Source organism: Pseudophryne corroboree, chromosome 4 (genome assembly GCF_028390025.1).
Source record: "Pseudophryne corroboree isolate aPseCor3 chromosome 4, aPseCor3.hap2, whole genome shotgun sequence".
In the NCBI taxonomy this organism is placed as follows: Eukaryota; Metazoa; Chordata; class Amphibia; order Anura; family Myobatrachidae; genus Pseudophryne; species Pseudophryne corroboree.
In genome coordinates, this window is record NC_086447.1 from 93,335,057 (window position 1) to 93,350,034 (window position 14,978).

A 14,978-nucleotide genomic window follows, 5' to 3' on the forward strand; every position below is an offset into this window, starting at 1 on the left:
GTAAGGCTCTGAGCTGAAAATGATGCTGTTGAATCGCGAACCTGAGAAAACGCTTGGTGTGGTTCCCATATCGGAATGTGGAGATATGCATCCTTAATGTCCAGAGATATCAAATTCCTTGGGTTCCAGGCTCGAGATCACTGAGTTGAGAGACTCCATCTTGAACCGGAAATAAGACAGAAACTGATTTAACGCTTTCTGATTCAGAATTGGTCGTACAGTATCGTCTGGTTTTGATACTACGAAAAGATTGGAATAGTAACCCTTCTTTCGTTAAAGCAGTGGTACCAGCATTAACACAGCCGATTCTACCAAGGACTGTATTGCACCTTGAAGGGCCAAACGTTTGTCTAGAAGAAGTGGAAGACTTGTCGTAAAATATTTCTTTGGCGGCAAAATTTTAAATCTAACTTGTACCCTTGGGAGATGATATTGCGAATCCACGCATTGTCTGATATCTTGAACCAGGCATCTTGAATGTTTCGAAGCTGTACTCCCACCGTACTTGGGCCCCGGTGGGAGGGGAGACCGCCATGCCCATGGTCTTTTCTGCAGGCTATTGGTCTTGACGACGAGCAGTGACTGGTTGCTTGCCGTGACCTCTACTTCGCAAGGGTGTAGCTCTTCCGCGTCCTCTAAAAGGCTGAGTGGAACGAAAGGACCCAAAGGAAATTCCAGTATAAGGATGCTTAGGTGGTGGCGGAAGGGTTCGTAAAAAGGTAGATTTACCACCCGTAGCCTGAAAAATTAACAAGTCTAGTTCTTTTCCAAAAAGAATGTCACCAGTAAATGGAAGTGCTTCCGACGCTCTTTTTGACTCAGCGTCAACTTGCCATGACCGAAGCCAAAGAACTCTTCTGGCTGCAATAGTTGCTGCTGAGATTCTCGAGTTAACTTGTCTGATATCTCTAGCCGCTTCTCCTAGGTATATAGCTGAATCCTTACTATGTTCCGCTAAGATCAATACTTCTGCTAACGGAACTCCCTCTTGTAAGTCCTTTTATCAATTTTAGTGGCCCAATGCTCCACTGCCTTGTTCACCCAGGAACTCGCCAAGGTTGGTCTAAGTGAGACACCTGTGGCCGAATAGATGGACTTCAACATGGTGTCCAGCTTCCGGTCAGACAGGTCTTTCAACGAAGTTGCTCCCAGAACAGGTAATGCAGTCTTTTTGGACAAACTGGATAGAGAGGAGTCCTGTGGAGGTAACCTCTCCCATTTATCCATCATAGCTGATGGAAATGGATAAATACTTTGAAAACGTTTAGGCATCTGAACCCGTTTGTCCGGATGTTTCCAAGCCTCCGTCAGCTAATCATCCAGTTTCATGGAAAAAGGACAAGTGACCAACGAATGCTGCTTTCTACCAAATAAAGCAGTATATGGTGAATCCGGTGTCGTAGTCTCTGAAGTGTTCAAAACTTATCTTATAGCTAAAATAAGAGGTTCAACCTCCTGAGAAGGTTCCTGTGGAACTTCTTCGTCTGGGTCAGTAATTTTGCCCAACTCACGATCGTCCTCCTCAGCTTCGTTCTGAGAGAGAAGACTTGCCACCCAGGGTGGTTCTGTAGCAATAGAAAGTACATCATTTTGAGGAATCTCCTTAACCGTCTTTCGTAAAGCATACTCCTCATTATGTAATTGTGAGATGGTTCCTGTGCGCGCTACTGCCCGGGGTGGGGGAATTAGCGTCTTGGGACTGATTAACTAACGTAACCTCTGAAGCACGTTTCACCCTAGGAGGAATCATCTGTGTGAGCTATTTTTTTTTTTTTTTTCCTACACTTAGCACAGATAAATAGTTTTTGTGATTCCTTATTAGCTGGTCCCTTGCCTGCCATTGCGACGGACGAAGTGGAGACGCATATAATTCACACCAGCACTCTCAATAATACAGAGAGAGAGAGAGAAACATCAGATGGATAGAGGGCGGTATAATATTTGTACTACTCCCCTATTCTACCTCCCTCTGCCACCAGCCTGTATTTTATGTGCAGGCTTTCAGGTTTCTGGCAGTCTGTAGCAATGTGCGCCTGTCTCTGCTAACAGTGCTGATTCCTGAGGAGAGAAGAAACATTGTTGCTATTCATGAGCTGCCTAGCTGAGGAAGGCGCCTTTTTCTGTGATTGACAGTTTGAAACCTGCCAACTCCGTCCCCTATGCACAGGCACCCATCTCAACCAGGTCCCTAAGTGCCATTTTGTGTGGGTGCCTTACACAATTAAAATCAGCCTTTGGCTGCACCGAACTCACAAGGTGCTCCACATGCTGTCTGCTTTTTAGTTGAATGCCCTGCGCGTTAGCCCCCAGATCCACTGCTTACCGCAGATCCGCTCCACTAACCTCCGCTGTAAACTCCCTCTGTCCTGCACTGAGGGGTAGATTTATGATCTTTCTTTATGGGCTAATGTGTTATCTGCACACGTTATGTGCTGCAGACAGCGCATCCCCTGATGTATGAACCTGGCGATGACCTATTGAAGGCTGGGGCGGTATGCAGCCGCTGCCTTTTCGGCACCTCTATCTGTTAGCTAGAGCACCGATCAGCTTCCTAACTTATGAACGTTCGGTGTGGCCAAACGTTAATCACTCCTACCTTCTCCCTCTTCGCCTCCCAGATCTGGCGCTGTCAGTCTCCAAGCAGTTCCTCCTTTTTTTTTTTTGTGTGTGTGTTCGTTCAATAAACTTTATTGTCTGCCTACAGTGGGCTAAGTGGGCTAAGTCCGACAAAACAAACTGTGCATGCTCCAGCATTACTCCCACAAGGTAAGCTGGGAGTGAATGTACGGCGCAGGCGCAGAAACGGACAACTGCGGCCGAGGGAGACGGACATTATGGGAGGACGCGTATCACCAGAAGGGTGAGATAACGCACTCCCATAACGAAGACAGCAGGCTCAGTAAATACACCGGAAAAGAGGACCCGCTTCACCACGATAATGCGATGAAGTGGGTCCCTGCAGATAAGGAACGAAAACTGCATTTTAATAAATCTACCCGAGTGAGCTATGATGTCGCTCTGTGTACTGTCTGCGCGGCAGTGCAGTGGAGACCACGCCGCGGCCACTCACGCACAGTGCCCCACACAAGGAGGCTGACTCACCCACACTGCTGCGCTGTGTACTGTCAGCATGGCAGTGTAGTGGAGACCATGCCGCGGCCAGTCATAGCCAGCGGGGAGAGGAGGGGAGGGAATGTGGGGGACACCGCTGCGCTGGACGCGGGCCCCGCGCAGTGCCTCACACAAGGAGGCTCAGTCACCCAACTGGAGCCCCAGGGTGTGGCTCGTGAGGAACAGTGCTTCTCAAGTTGAGCGCTGTTCTCCTTGTGCAGCTTAATGCTAGTGTAATCCGGACGCCACTTCTTTCATATAAGTGGTGAAGGGTTCCCGAGGCTGAGGGAACGAACTCCCATGAAAAGAAAGCAAAATAAATTAAATAAATGAACATAAATATAGACTGAGCTGGAGCTCAGTCAGCAGTGACAGACTCCCTCGGTACAAATTCAAAACTGAGGGATGATGGGGGATAGAGGGGGAGGAGCCTTTTTCACTTCTTGGATTATTTAAAGTGCCAGCTCCCTGTGAGCCACCATCATCACCCCCACAGAGAAGGAACAAGCTTAGAAACACCATGAAACTGCTCCCCAATCCCTTTGTAAAATGTGACCAAACTTTTATTTAATACTGTTAGTCAGCTTTTGTGACTACTTTGTTTCTCTATCGTCCTAGTGGATGCTGGGGACTCCGTAAGGACCATGGGGGAATAGACTTGATCCGCAGGAGCCAGGGCACTTTAAGAAAGAATTTGGATACTGGTGTGCTCTGGCTCCTCCCTCTGTCACTCCTCCAGACCTCAGTTTGAATCTGTGCCCGGACGAGCTGGGTGCTACTTAGTGAGCTCTCCTGAGCTTGCTAAAAAGAAAGTATTTTGTTAGGATTTTTTATTTTCAGAGAGATCTGCTGGCAACAGACTCTCTGCTACGTGGGACTGAGGGGAGAGAAGCAGCCCTACTCACTGAAGATAGGTCCTGCTTCTTAGGCTACTGGACACCATTAGCTCCAGAGGGATCGTACACAGGATCGCACCCTTGGTCGTCCGATCCCGGAGCCGCGCCGCCGTCCCCCTCGCAGAGCCGGATGACAGAAGCCGGTGACAGAAGCAAGAAGACTTCGAAATCGGCGGCAGAAGACTCCAGTCTTCATATGAGGTAGCGCACAGCACTGCAGCTGTGCGCCATTGCTCCCACACTAAACCCACATACTCCGGTCACTGTAGGGTGCAGGGAGGGGGGGGGGTGCCCTGGGCAGCAATTAGAGACCTCTTGGCAAAAGGGGCATATATACAGTTGGGCACTGTATATATGCATGGGCCCCCGCCATATTTTTACACAAACGCGGGACAGAAGCCCGCCGCTGAGGGGGCGGGGCTTCTTCCTCAGCACTCACCAGCGCCATTTTCTCTCCACAGCTCCGCTGAGAGGAAGCTCCCCAGGCTCTCCCCTGCAGAATCACGGTAGAAGAGGGTAAAAAGAGAGGGGGGGGGGGCACATAAATTTGGTGCAAAAACAGTATATACAGCAGCTACTGGGTTAACACTAAGTTACTGTGTGATTCCTGGGACATATAGCGCTGGGGTGTGTGCTGGCATACTCTCTCTCTGTCTCTCCAAAAGGCCTTGTGGGGGGACTGTCTTCAAATAGAGCATCCCCTGTGTGTGTGGTGTGTCGGTACGTTTGTGTCGGCATGTTTGACGAGGAAGGCTATGTGGAAACAGAGCGGGGACAAATGAATGTGGGGTCGCCGCCGACACCCGATTGGATGGATATGTGGAAGGTTTTAAATGATAATGTTACTTCCTTGCATAAAAGGTTGGATAAAGCAGAAGCCTTGGGACAGCCAGGGTCTCAGCCCGTGCCTGATCCTATGTCGCAGAGGCCGTCGGGGTCTCAGAAGCGCCCACTATCCCAAATTGTTGACACAGATATCGACACGGATTCTGACTCCAGTGTCGATGGCGATGATGCAAAGTTACAGCTTAAAATGGTTAAAGCCATCCGTTACATGATTATAGCAATGAAGGATGTGTTGCACATCACAGAGTAAAACCCAGTCCCTGACAAGAGGGTTTATATGTATGGGGAAAAGAGGCAGGAGGTGACCTTTCCCCCTTCACATGAGCTAAATGAGTTATGTGAAAAGGCTTGGGAATCTCCAGATAGAAAACTGCAGATTTCCAAACGGATGCTTATGGCGTATCCTTTCCCGCCAACGGACAGGTTACGCTGGGAATCCTCCCCTAGGGTGGACAAAGCTCTCACACGCTTATCCAAGAGGGTAGCCCTGCCGTCACAGGATACGGCCACCCTAAAAGATGCTGCGGATAGAAAGCAGGAGGGTATCCTGAAGTCCATTTATACACATTCAGGTACCTTACTAAGGCCGGCGATTGCGTCGGCCTGGGTGTGTAGTGCTGTAGCAGCATGGACAGATACCTTATCTGAGGAACTTGATACCTTGGACAAGGATACTATATTACTAACCCTGGGGCATATAAAAGACGCTGTCCTATATATGAAAGATGCTCAAATAGATATTAGCCTACTGGGCTCTAGAATAAATGCAATGTCGATTTCTGCCAGAAGGGTCCTGTGGACTCGGCAATGGACAGGTGATGCCGACTTAAAAAGGCACATGGAGGTTTTACCTTACAAGGGTGAGGAATTGTTTGGGGACGGTCTCTTGGACCTGGTCTCCACGGCTACGGCTGGAAAGTCAAATTTTTTGCCATATGTTCCCTCACAACCTAAGAAAGCACCGTATTACCAAATGCAGTCCTTTAGATCACAAAAAGGCAAGAAAGTCCGAGGTGCGTCCTTTCTTGCCAGAGGCAGGGGTAGAGGAAAGAAGCTGCACAATACAGCTAGTTCCCAGGAACAGAAGTCCTCCCCGGCTTCCACTAAATCCACCGCATGACGCTGGGGCTCCACAGGCGGAGCTAGGCCCGGTGGGGGCGCGTCTCCGAAATTTCAGCCACAAGTGGGTTCACTCCCAGGTGGATCCCTGGGCTATAGAGATTGTGTCTCAGGGATACAAGCTGGAATTCGAAGAGATGCCCCCTCACCGTTACCTCAAATCGGCCCTGCCAGCTTTCCCCTTAGAGAGGGAGATAGTGTTAGCTGCAATTCACAAATTGTATCTTCAGCAGGTGGTGGTAAAGGTTCCCCTCCTTCAACAGGGAAGGGGTTACTATTCGACCATGTTTGTGGTACCGAAATCGGACGGTTCGGTCAGACCCATATTGAATTTAAAATCCCTGAACATATACCTGAAAAGGTTCAAGTTCAAGATGGAATCGCTCAGAGCGGTCATCGCAAGCCTGGAGGAGGGGGATTTTATGGTGTCTCTGGACATAAAGGATGCTTACCTTCATGTCCCCATTTATCCACCTCATCAGGAGTACCTCAGATTTGTGGTACAGGATTGTCATTACCAATTCCAGACGTTGCCGTTTGGTCTCTCCACGGCACCGAGAATATTTACCAAGGTAATGGCGGAAATGATGGTGCTCCTGCGACGGCAAGGAGTCACAATTATCCCATACTTGGACGATCTCCTCATAAAGGCGAGGTCCAGAGAGCAGTTGCTGATCAGCGTGGCACGCTCTCGGGAAGTGTTACAACAGCACGGCTCGATTCTGAATATTCCAAAGTCGCAGTTCATTCCTACGACTCATCTGCCCTTCCTGGGCATGATTCTGGACACAGGCCAGAAGAGGGTTTATCTCCCGATGGAGAAGGCTCAGGAGCTCATGACACTGGTCAGCGACGTATTAAAACCAAAACAGGTGTCGGTGCATCACTGCACTCGAGTCCTGGGAAAGATGGTGCCATCATACGAGGTCATTCCCTTCGGAAGGTTCCATGCGAGGACTTTTCAATGGGATCTGTTGGACAAGTGGTCCGGGTCACATCTACAAATGCATCGGCTGATCACCCTATCCCCCAGGGCCAGGGTGTCTCTCCTGTGGTGGTTGCAGAGTGCTCACCTTCTCGAGGGCCGCAGATTCGGCATTCAGGACTGGGTCCTGGTGACCACGGACGCAAGCCTCCGAGGGTGGGGAACAGTCACACAGGGAAGAAATTTCCAAGGTCTGTGGTCAAGTCAGGAGACTTGCCTTCACATCAACATCCTGGAACTAAGGGCAATATACAACGCCCTACGTCAAGCGGAGACCCTGCTTCGCGATTGACCGGTGCTGATTCAGTCAGACAACATCACCGCAGTGGCTCATGTAAACCGCCAAGGCGGCACAAGGAGCAGGGTGGCGATGACGGAAGCCACCAGATTTCTTCGCTGGGCGGAGAAACACGTAAGCGCACTGTCAGCAGTGTTCATTCTGGGGGTGGACAACTGGGAAGCAGACTTCCTCAGCAGGCACGACCTCCACCCGGGAGAGTGGGGACTTCATCAAGAAGTCTTCACGCAGACTGCAAGTCGGTGAGAACTGCCACAAGTAGACATGATGGCATCCCGCCTCAACAAAAAGCTACAGAGGTATTGCGCCAGGTCAAGAGACCCTCAGGCGATAGCTGTAGACGCACTAGTGACACCATGGGTGTTCCAGTCGGTCTATGTATTTCCTCCTCTTCCTCTCATACCCAAGGTGCTGAGAATCATAAGAAGAGGAGTGAGAACAATACTCATTGTTCCGGATTGGCCAAGAAGGACTTGGTATCCAGAGCTGCAAGAAATGATCACAGAGGACCCATGGCCTCTGCCTCTAAGACAGGACTTGGTGCAACAAGAGCCCTGTCTGTTCCAAGACTTACTGCGGCTGCGTTTGACGGCATGGCGGTTGAACGCCGGATCCTAGCAGAAAAAGGCATTCCGGATGAGGTTATTCCTACGCTGATAAAGGCTAGGAAGGAAGTGACGGCTAAACATTACCACCGTATATGGCGAAAATATGTTGCTTGGTGTGAGGCCAGGAATGCCCCTACGGAGGAATTCCAGCTGGGCCGTTTCCTTCACTTCCTACAGTCGGGAGGGACTTTGGGCCTAAAATTGGGTTCCATTAAGGTCCAGATTTCGGCCCTATCCATTTTCTTTCAAAAAGAACTGGCTTCTCTTCCTGAAGTTCAGACGTTTGTAAAGGGAGTGCTGCATATTCAGCCCCCTTTTGTGCCTCCAGTGGCACCTTGGGATCTTAACGTGGTGTTGAGTTTCCTGAAGTCGCACTGGTTTGAGCCACTTAAAACCGTGGAGTTAAAATTTTTCACGTGGAAGGTGGTCATGTTATTAGCCTTGGCTTCAGCCAGGCGTGTGTCAGAATTAGCGGCTTTGTCACATAAAAGCCCTTATCTGGTTTTTCATATGGACAGGGCGGAATTGCGGACCCGTCCGCAATTTCTGCCAAAAGTGGTGTCATCTTTTCATATGAACCAACCTATTGTGGTGCCTGTGGCTACTCGTGACTTGGAGGATTCCGAGTTACCAGATGTGGTCAGGGCTTTGAAGGTTTATGTAGCCAGAACGACGGCTAGAGTCAGGAAAACTGAGTCACTGTTTATCCTGTATGCACCCAACAAGCTGGGTGCTCCTGCTTCAAAGCAAACTATTGCTCGCTGGATCTGTAACACGATTCAGCAGGCTCATTCTGCAGCTAGATTGCCGCTGCCAAAATCAGTAAAAGCCCATTCCACAAGGAAGGTGGGCTCTTCTTGGGCGGCTGCCCGGGGGGTCTCGGCATTACAGCTTTGCCGAGCAGCTACTTGGTCGGGTTCAAACACGTTTGCAAAGTTCTACAAGTTTGACACCCTGGCTGAGGAGGACCTTGTGTTTGCTCATTTGGTGCTGCAGAGTCATCCGCACTCTCCTGCCCGTTTGGGAGCTTTGGTATAATCCCCATGGTCCTTACGGAGTCCCCAGCATCCACTAGGACGATAGAGAAAATAGGATTTTACTTACCGGTAAATCTATTTCTCGTAGTCCGTAGTGGATGCTGGGCGCCCGTCCCAAGTGCGGACTTTTTCTGCAATGCTTGTATATAGTTATTGCTTACATAAGGGTTATTTATAGTTGCATCAGGGTTGATCTGATGCTCTATTGTTTTTCATACTGTTAACTGGGTAAGTTTATCACAAGTTATACGGTGTGATTGGTGTGGCTGGTATGAGTCTTGCCCTGGATTCCAAAATCCTTTCCTTGTACTGTCAGCTCTTCCGGGCACAGTTTCTTTAACTGAGGTCTGGAGGAGGGACATAGAGGGAGGAGCCAGAGCACACCAGTATCCAAATTCTTTCTTAAAGTGCCCTGTCTCCTGCGGAGCCCGTCTATTCCCTATGGTCCTTACGGAGTCCCCAGCATCCACTACGGACTACGAGAAATAGATTTACCGGTAAGTAAAATCCTATTTTTTCTTATGTTATTTTGCATTTTGTAATTGTATTTTCTTTTCTTTCTTTTTTTTTGGGGGGGGGGGTATAAGGGTCTTGTCAGCTGTCTGGTTTCAAGGTTAAAGAAAGCTATAGAAGATGATGTATATATCCCTATCTACCCCAAAAGGTACGTCCGGTTAGTTCTATGTGTGAGCAGTGTGAGTGAAAGAGACCTTTTTCTCAGGTGTGATTTGGAAGACTATGGGTGACTGACATCTGGGTTGGACAGTGAGTACGTCTTTATGGGAAGGGTCATGTCTGTGGTGTTGGTTGTGTACAGGCTCAGGGAGCTGGTGGCAGAGCAGTGACCATAAGGGGCTGAGGCACATTTCCTCATGTTCTTTTTACAGATTATTAGAAGACAGAGCTTCTCCCCAGTGTCAGTTCCAGGACAGACGGTTTTGGTCGGCTGTAAAGGTAAGTACAGTATAGAAAGGAGAACACATCTGACAATATTTCACAGACTATTAAACCATAGTGTTGTGTACTAAGGGATGCGGTCAAGATGCCGGCTGTCGGAATCCTGACAGGGTCAGGAAACCGACATCGGAATCCTGACTGCCAGAGTCCTAACTGTAAGTATAGCCGGCGGGTTAGGTTAGGTTTAAGCACTAAGGGGGAGGGCTATGCTGTGGGGAAGGGGTGGTTAGGTGTAGGCACCACGGGTGGGACATACCTCGCCCTTGTCTGGATTTCGCAGATCAGGATGCTGGTGTCGGTGTTGTGACCGCCGGCATCCTGTCCAGCAGTCATTCATACTGAACCCTGCACTAAGACAGTGACACAGTATTATTGTATCCCAGTGCGGCACCTCTACTCCACGGCACAATATGGCTCCTGTTGTGTTGCGTCTGTCATGGAAAAGTCCCGGGATTTGCTGATTTTGGAATGCTAATTTCCCTAGAACTCCTATACATAAGATTCCTGAATTAACCATTCTGTAGTAATTGGATCCTATTACATTTTTACTTCTTGACACCCAGAATGGAGCAAGAGGGCGACTTTAATCCAACCGCTCAAGGATTATTATTTTTACAGTCAATCTCCGACTTTATTTCAACTACTCATTTGGAATTGCGCTGCTTGGTGATAATTGTGTTTCTTGGTGATAAATGCTTCTGTCTGTTTTCCCAGTTGTTGCGCAATGTCCTGTGTTGGGACGGGTTTCTGGAGGAAGAAACGTTACAAGAGCTAGGCCTGGACAAACTGCTGAACCGTTACCTTCTGCTGATACTTCTCAATGCAGAGCCAGACTCTAGGATGGTGGAGAAATGCTACAAGGTAGCACTGTGGGGGTGTTACGTGCTGGGGTTCAACACTGATCAACAGTTACAGGTTCCGGAGTATGTGTGTAGTCAGAGTGTATCTAGTTTTATAGAAGCTATTGGCTTTATGTGTGTGATACACAGTGTGATAGTAATTTTATTTACTTATTACCAGTTATTTATATAGCGGACACATATTCCGCAGCGCTTTGCAGAAAGTATTATGCCATTCACATTACTCCCGGCCCCAGTGGATCTTAGTCTACAGCAAGCATTCCCAACCACGGTCCTCAAGGCACACCAACAGTGCATGTTTTAGTGATATCCAGGCTGCAGCACAGGTAACATAATTAGTAGCTTAGCTATTTTGATTTAACCATCTGTGCTACAGCCTGGATATCACTAAAACCTGCACTGTTGGTGTGCCTTGAGGACCGTGGTTGGGAATGCCTGGTCTACAGTATATTCCCTACCACATGTACATACACACCAGGGTAAATTTTTGTTCGGAGCCAATTAACTTATCGGTATATATTTTTGGAGTGTGGGAGTAAACCAGTGTACCTGGAGGAAACCCACGCCAGCATGGGGAGATATGCAAATTCCACACAGTTAGGGCTGAGGTGGGAATTGAACCCAAGACCTCAGTGCTGTAAGGCAGTAACCATTACACCATCTGTTCTGCCCAGATTTCTAAAGTCGTATTCACTGTACAAGTTTTGTTTTATCTCTGCAGATAATAGAGTGTTTGCCCCAGAGCTGGTTCAAGGGCCTTGGCAATGGGTCATCTCTTGCACGGATCGCAAATTTCAGCAAACACTTGGTACAGTCCATCCATGCACTGCACAAACTGGATGACAGGTGAGAGAGCACAAATTGTTCAGGTTTTTATTTTATTTGGGGGGTGGGGGGGGTCATGGTAGAGATGGACTAACCCAGCTAATCATAGCATTTGAGTAAGTAAAATACTCTTGTAGTCCATTTTGATGATTACTGTTGGGTGATATTTTCTGGGTGGCAAAAAATATTGTGTATTGCTTGCAAGGGTTTACCTGGTTCTCACACTGTGCTTTGGACATGCAGGAACAACATGGAGGTTCTTGCGTCACTGCTTATGAAGATCAAAGCTCAGAACTACGCAGAGGAAGTTATCGCTCAATACAATATGGAAGGACAAAGAGCAGCCGAATGACCAGAACGATTCTCCGCTGTTCAGAACCAGCAGTATCTATACTCTTCTTCCAGCAGACAATCCCTCATGTGTCAGACAGAGCAGACGCACTGGGTCATATGAACTGTTTTTAATGTCTGCTCCCAGAGACTCCTTAATGTGTTGTTTACAAGACGTTTCCTTCCTGGCTTAGTCACAAAGGCGCATTTCCTCCCCATCCTGCGAGCTGTGACCTTTTCTATTGAGTCACTAATACTTTGGGCAAAACTATAAAAAGAGCTTTTGCAACAAACTGGACCTACAAAGTATTTTGGTGCACTTGACATTTTTACTCTCCACTTTGTAACTAATAAAAAACAAAACAAAAACATTTTATGCTTTTGCATGGAGTTACATTGGAGTAGGCTTGTTTCTACAGCGGGGTACACTGGGTTCCACAGGGAATAACATCGGGGTGTAGAGTAGGATCTTGATCCGAGGCACCAACAGGCTAAAAGCTTTGACTGTTCCCAGGATGCATAGCGCCGCCTCCTCTATAACCCCGCCTCTGCACAGGAACTCGCTTTTGTAGTTGGTGCCATGCAGTGCAGGCATACAACAGGCAGGGCTGCTCCAGCAGCCCTCAGAAGAGCTTTTATAAGTGAATTTTGAAGACTTCAAGGGCTGAAGCAGAGACACTGTGAGTGTCAGATGTCAGTCAGACATCTCCTGCTGCAGCTCCATCACCTCCCCCAGCAGCGCTGTATACTCCCGTGTCCTAGTTGCCGGGTACTTGCAGCGGAGGCTCCGGTTTTCTTCAGTCAGGTACACACACCACCCTAGCTCTCCTGGATTGCGTGGCTGCACTTAGGGAGGAGGTAAGAGGGTCCCCCAGGCGGGACCCGCTGGAAACCGCGATCCGGCGCGGCCGGTGGGAGGTGGGCTGCGCGCGCTGGTGTGGATACTGGCCGTATAGGGACCCCACTTGACCACCAGGGGCACAGGTCTGTTTTACTAAACGTTTTTATATGGCCCACAGTACCCGGTGCTGAAGTCCAGCAAGGGGATAAGGCTCTGACCTGTAGCCCCTCCTCCAGCCCCTGGGCGCCATTTACAGTAAATGTTCCCACCCTGGAGCTGCATCTCTCTCTCCCTCACTTCCTGTCAGCGTTTGGGCGCCATTTTCACATGCTGAGTTAATCCTGGGACTGTTTGGGCAAATCCTCCTCTGTAAAGCCGCCTGCATGTCAGCGCTGTGCATTTTACTTGACACTTAACTAACACTGTCAACAGACATGTAGAATACTTAAGAAACAGTGCACTTAGTCAGGGTTATGTAGTACAGGTACCCTGTGATATAGCAATGCACAGTAAATACTGGATGTATATCTATTGATTGTATAGCTGTACTTAGTATTACTTTGTATTGCTAGTCCAGTGCAGTTTTATTGCATGTCATAATTTCTGCATTGTACATGTGACTGTGTGTGTGTGTGTGTGCACATACAGTAGCTGCTGTGTGACCTCCATTTTATGTATCTCACTCAGATTGTTATCCCTATATTCTGTACCCTGAGGGGGCTAAGTGCGTCAGGGCTATTATTTAATATAGGTGTTTCACAGGATATACTTGTTGAGTATTTTTCTCTGTGATTTTCAGTCACCATATACCTCTTGAATTCTCTGTTTGTGCTGATACACTGGACAGGGGGTTCTTCACAAGGTATTAGACTGCTGATATGTACTGAGTTGCCTGTGATTTGAGCTTACAGGTATGTCAGCTACAAGGGGCGACGGCGTTGTGGCTGATCCCACATTGTGTGGTGGTGATGCTGCGGACACGTTAGAGGAAAACATAGCAGCAGTGGGTTCAGGTTCTGGGTGTTCCCCACCCCACAGTGGGACCGTAGCAATGGGGGTTCATAATGACCCACCTTGGGCTACTTTCTTCACGTTCTTAAGTACGCTGGTAACTAGACTTATGTCCCCTATGGGACCTCACGTGCCGGTACAACCGCATATTATCCCGGTGGTTAATCTATCATGGGCAGATCACCTGTCCACTCAGCTACAGCAATTGAACCACTCACTGACTAAACAGAAATCTTACTCTCGCCCACCTAAGACCAAGGGGTCCTCTAAGCGGGCCATTACTTCCTCACAATCCACCCGCGTCCCAGACACCTCGTCTGATGAGGATGGCGTGTATACTGATCCCACAGATACTGATCCAGATACTTCTGATGGGGAATCTGTCTAATTGGGGCATGTTCCTGACTTATTGGAGGCTATCAAGCTGATTCTTCAAATTACTGATGACCCAGAGCCTGAAGCTACCTCTAACAAACCGGACAGATTTAAACGTCAGAAGGTTGTTAACCACTTAACTGACGATTTCTCTAACGTCCTAGTGGATGCTGGGGACTCCGTCAGGACCATGGGGAATAGCGGCTCCGCAGGAGACAGGGCACAAAAGCAAGCTTTTTAGGATCACATGGTGTGTACTGGCTCCTCCCCCTATGACCCTCCTCCAAGCCTCAGTTAGGTTTTTGTGCCAGTCCGAGCAGGGTGCAATCTAGGTGGCTCTCCTAAAGAGCTGCTTAGAAAAAGTTTTTAGGTTTATTATTTTCAGTGAGTCCTGCTGGCAACAGGCTCACTGCATCGAGGGACTTAGGGGAGAGATTTTCAACTCACCTGCGTGCAGGATGGATTGGAGTCTTAGGCTACTGGACATAGCTTCAGAGGGAGTCGGAACACAGGTCACCCTGGGGTTCGTCCCGGAGCCGCGTCGCCGATCCCCCTTACAGATGCTGAAGATCGAGGGTCCGGAAACAGGCGGCAGAAGGCTCTTCAGCCTTCATGAAGGTAGCGCACAGCACTGCAGCTGTGCGCCATTGTTGCTACACACTTCACACTGAACGGTCACGGAGGGTGCAGGGCGCTGCTGGGGGCGCCCTGGGCAGCAATATTTAATACCTTTGATGGCAAAGAATACATCACATATAGCCATTGAGGCTATATGTATGTATTTAACCCAGGCCAGATATCTCAAAACCCGGGAGAAAAGCCCGCCGGATAGGGGGCGGGGCTTATTCTCCTCAGCACACAGCGCCATTTTCCTGCTCA

General features: G+C 48.8%; 1 protein-coding gene across 2 annotated transcripts in view; it reads left to right on the forward strand.

Annotated features, from left to right (window-relative positions):
* The window catches only part of GCFC2 (GC-rich sequence DNA-binding factor 2), a 59,820-nt gene extending 47,577 nt beyond the window's left edge, over positions 1 to 12,243 (forward strand). For both annotated transcript variants that reach the window (XM_063915265.1, XM_063915266.1), the window contains 5 exons: positions 9,488 to 9,564; positions 9,788 to 9,854; positions 10,572 to 10,718; positions 11,439 to 11,563; positions 11,786 to 12,243. In XM_063915265.1, coding sequence (XP_063771335.1) covers positions 9,488 to 9,564; positions 9,788 to 9,854; positions 10,572 to 10,718; positions 11,439 to 11,563; positions 11,786 to 11,894 — 525 coding nt within the window. In that variant the 3' untranslated portion in view covers positions 11,895 to 12,243. The remainder of the gene's footprint in view (positions 1 to 9,487; positions 9,565 to 9,787; positions 9,855 to 10,571; positions 10,719 to 11,438; positions 11,564 to 11,785) is intronic.
* Positions 12,244 to 14,978: the final 2,735 nt, after the last annotated feature.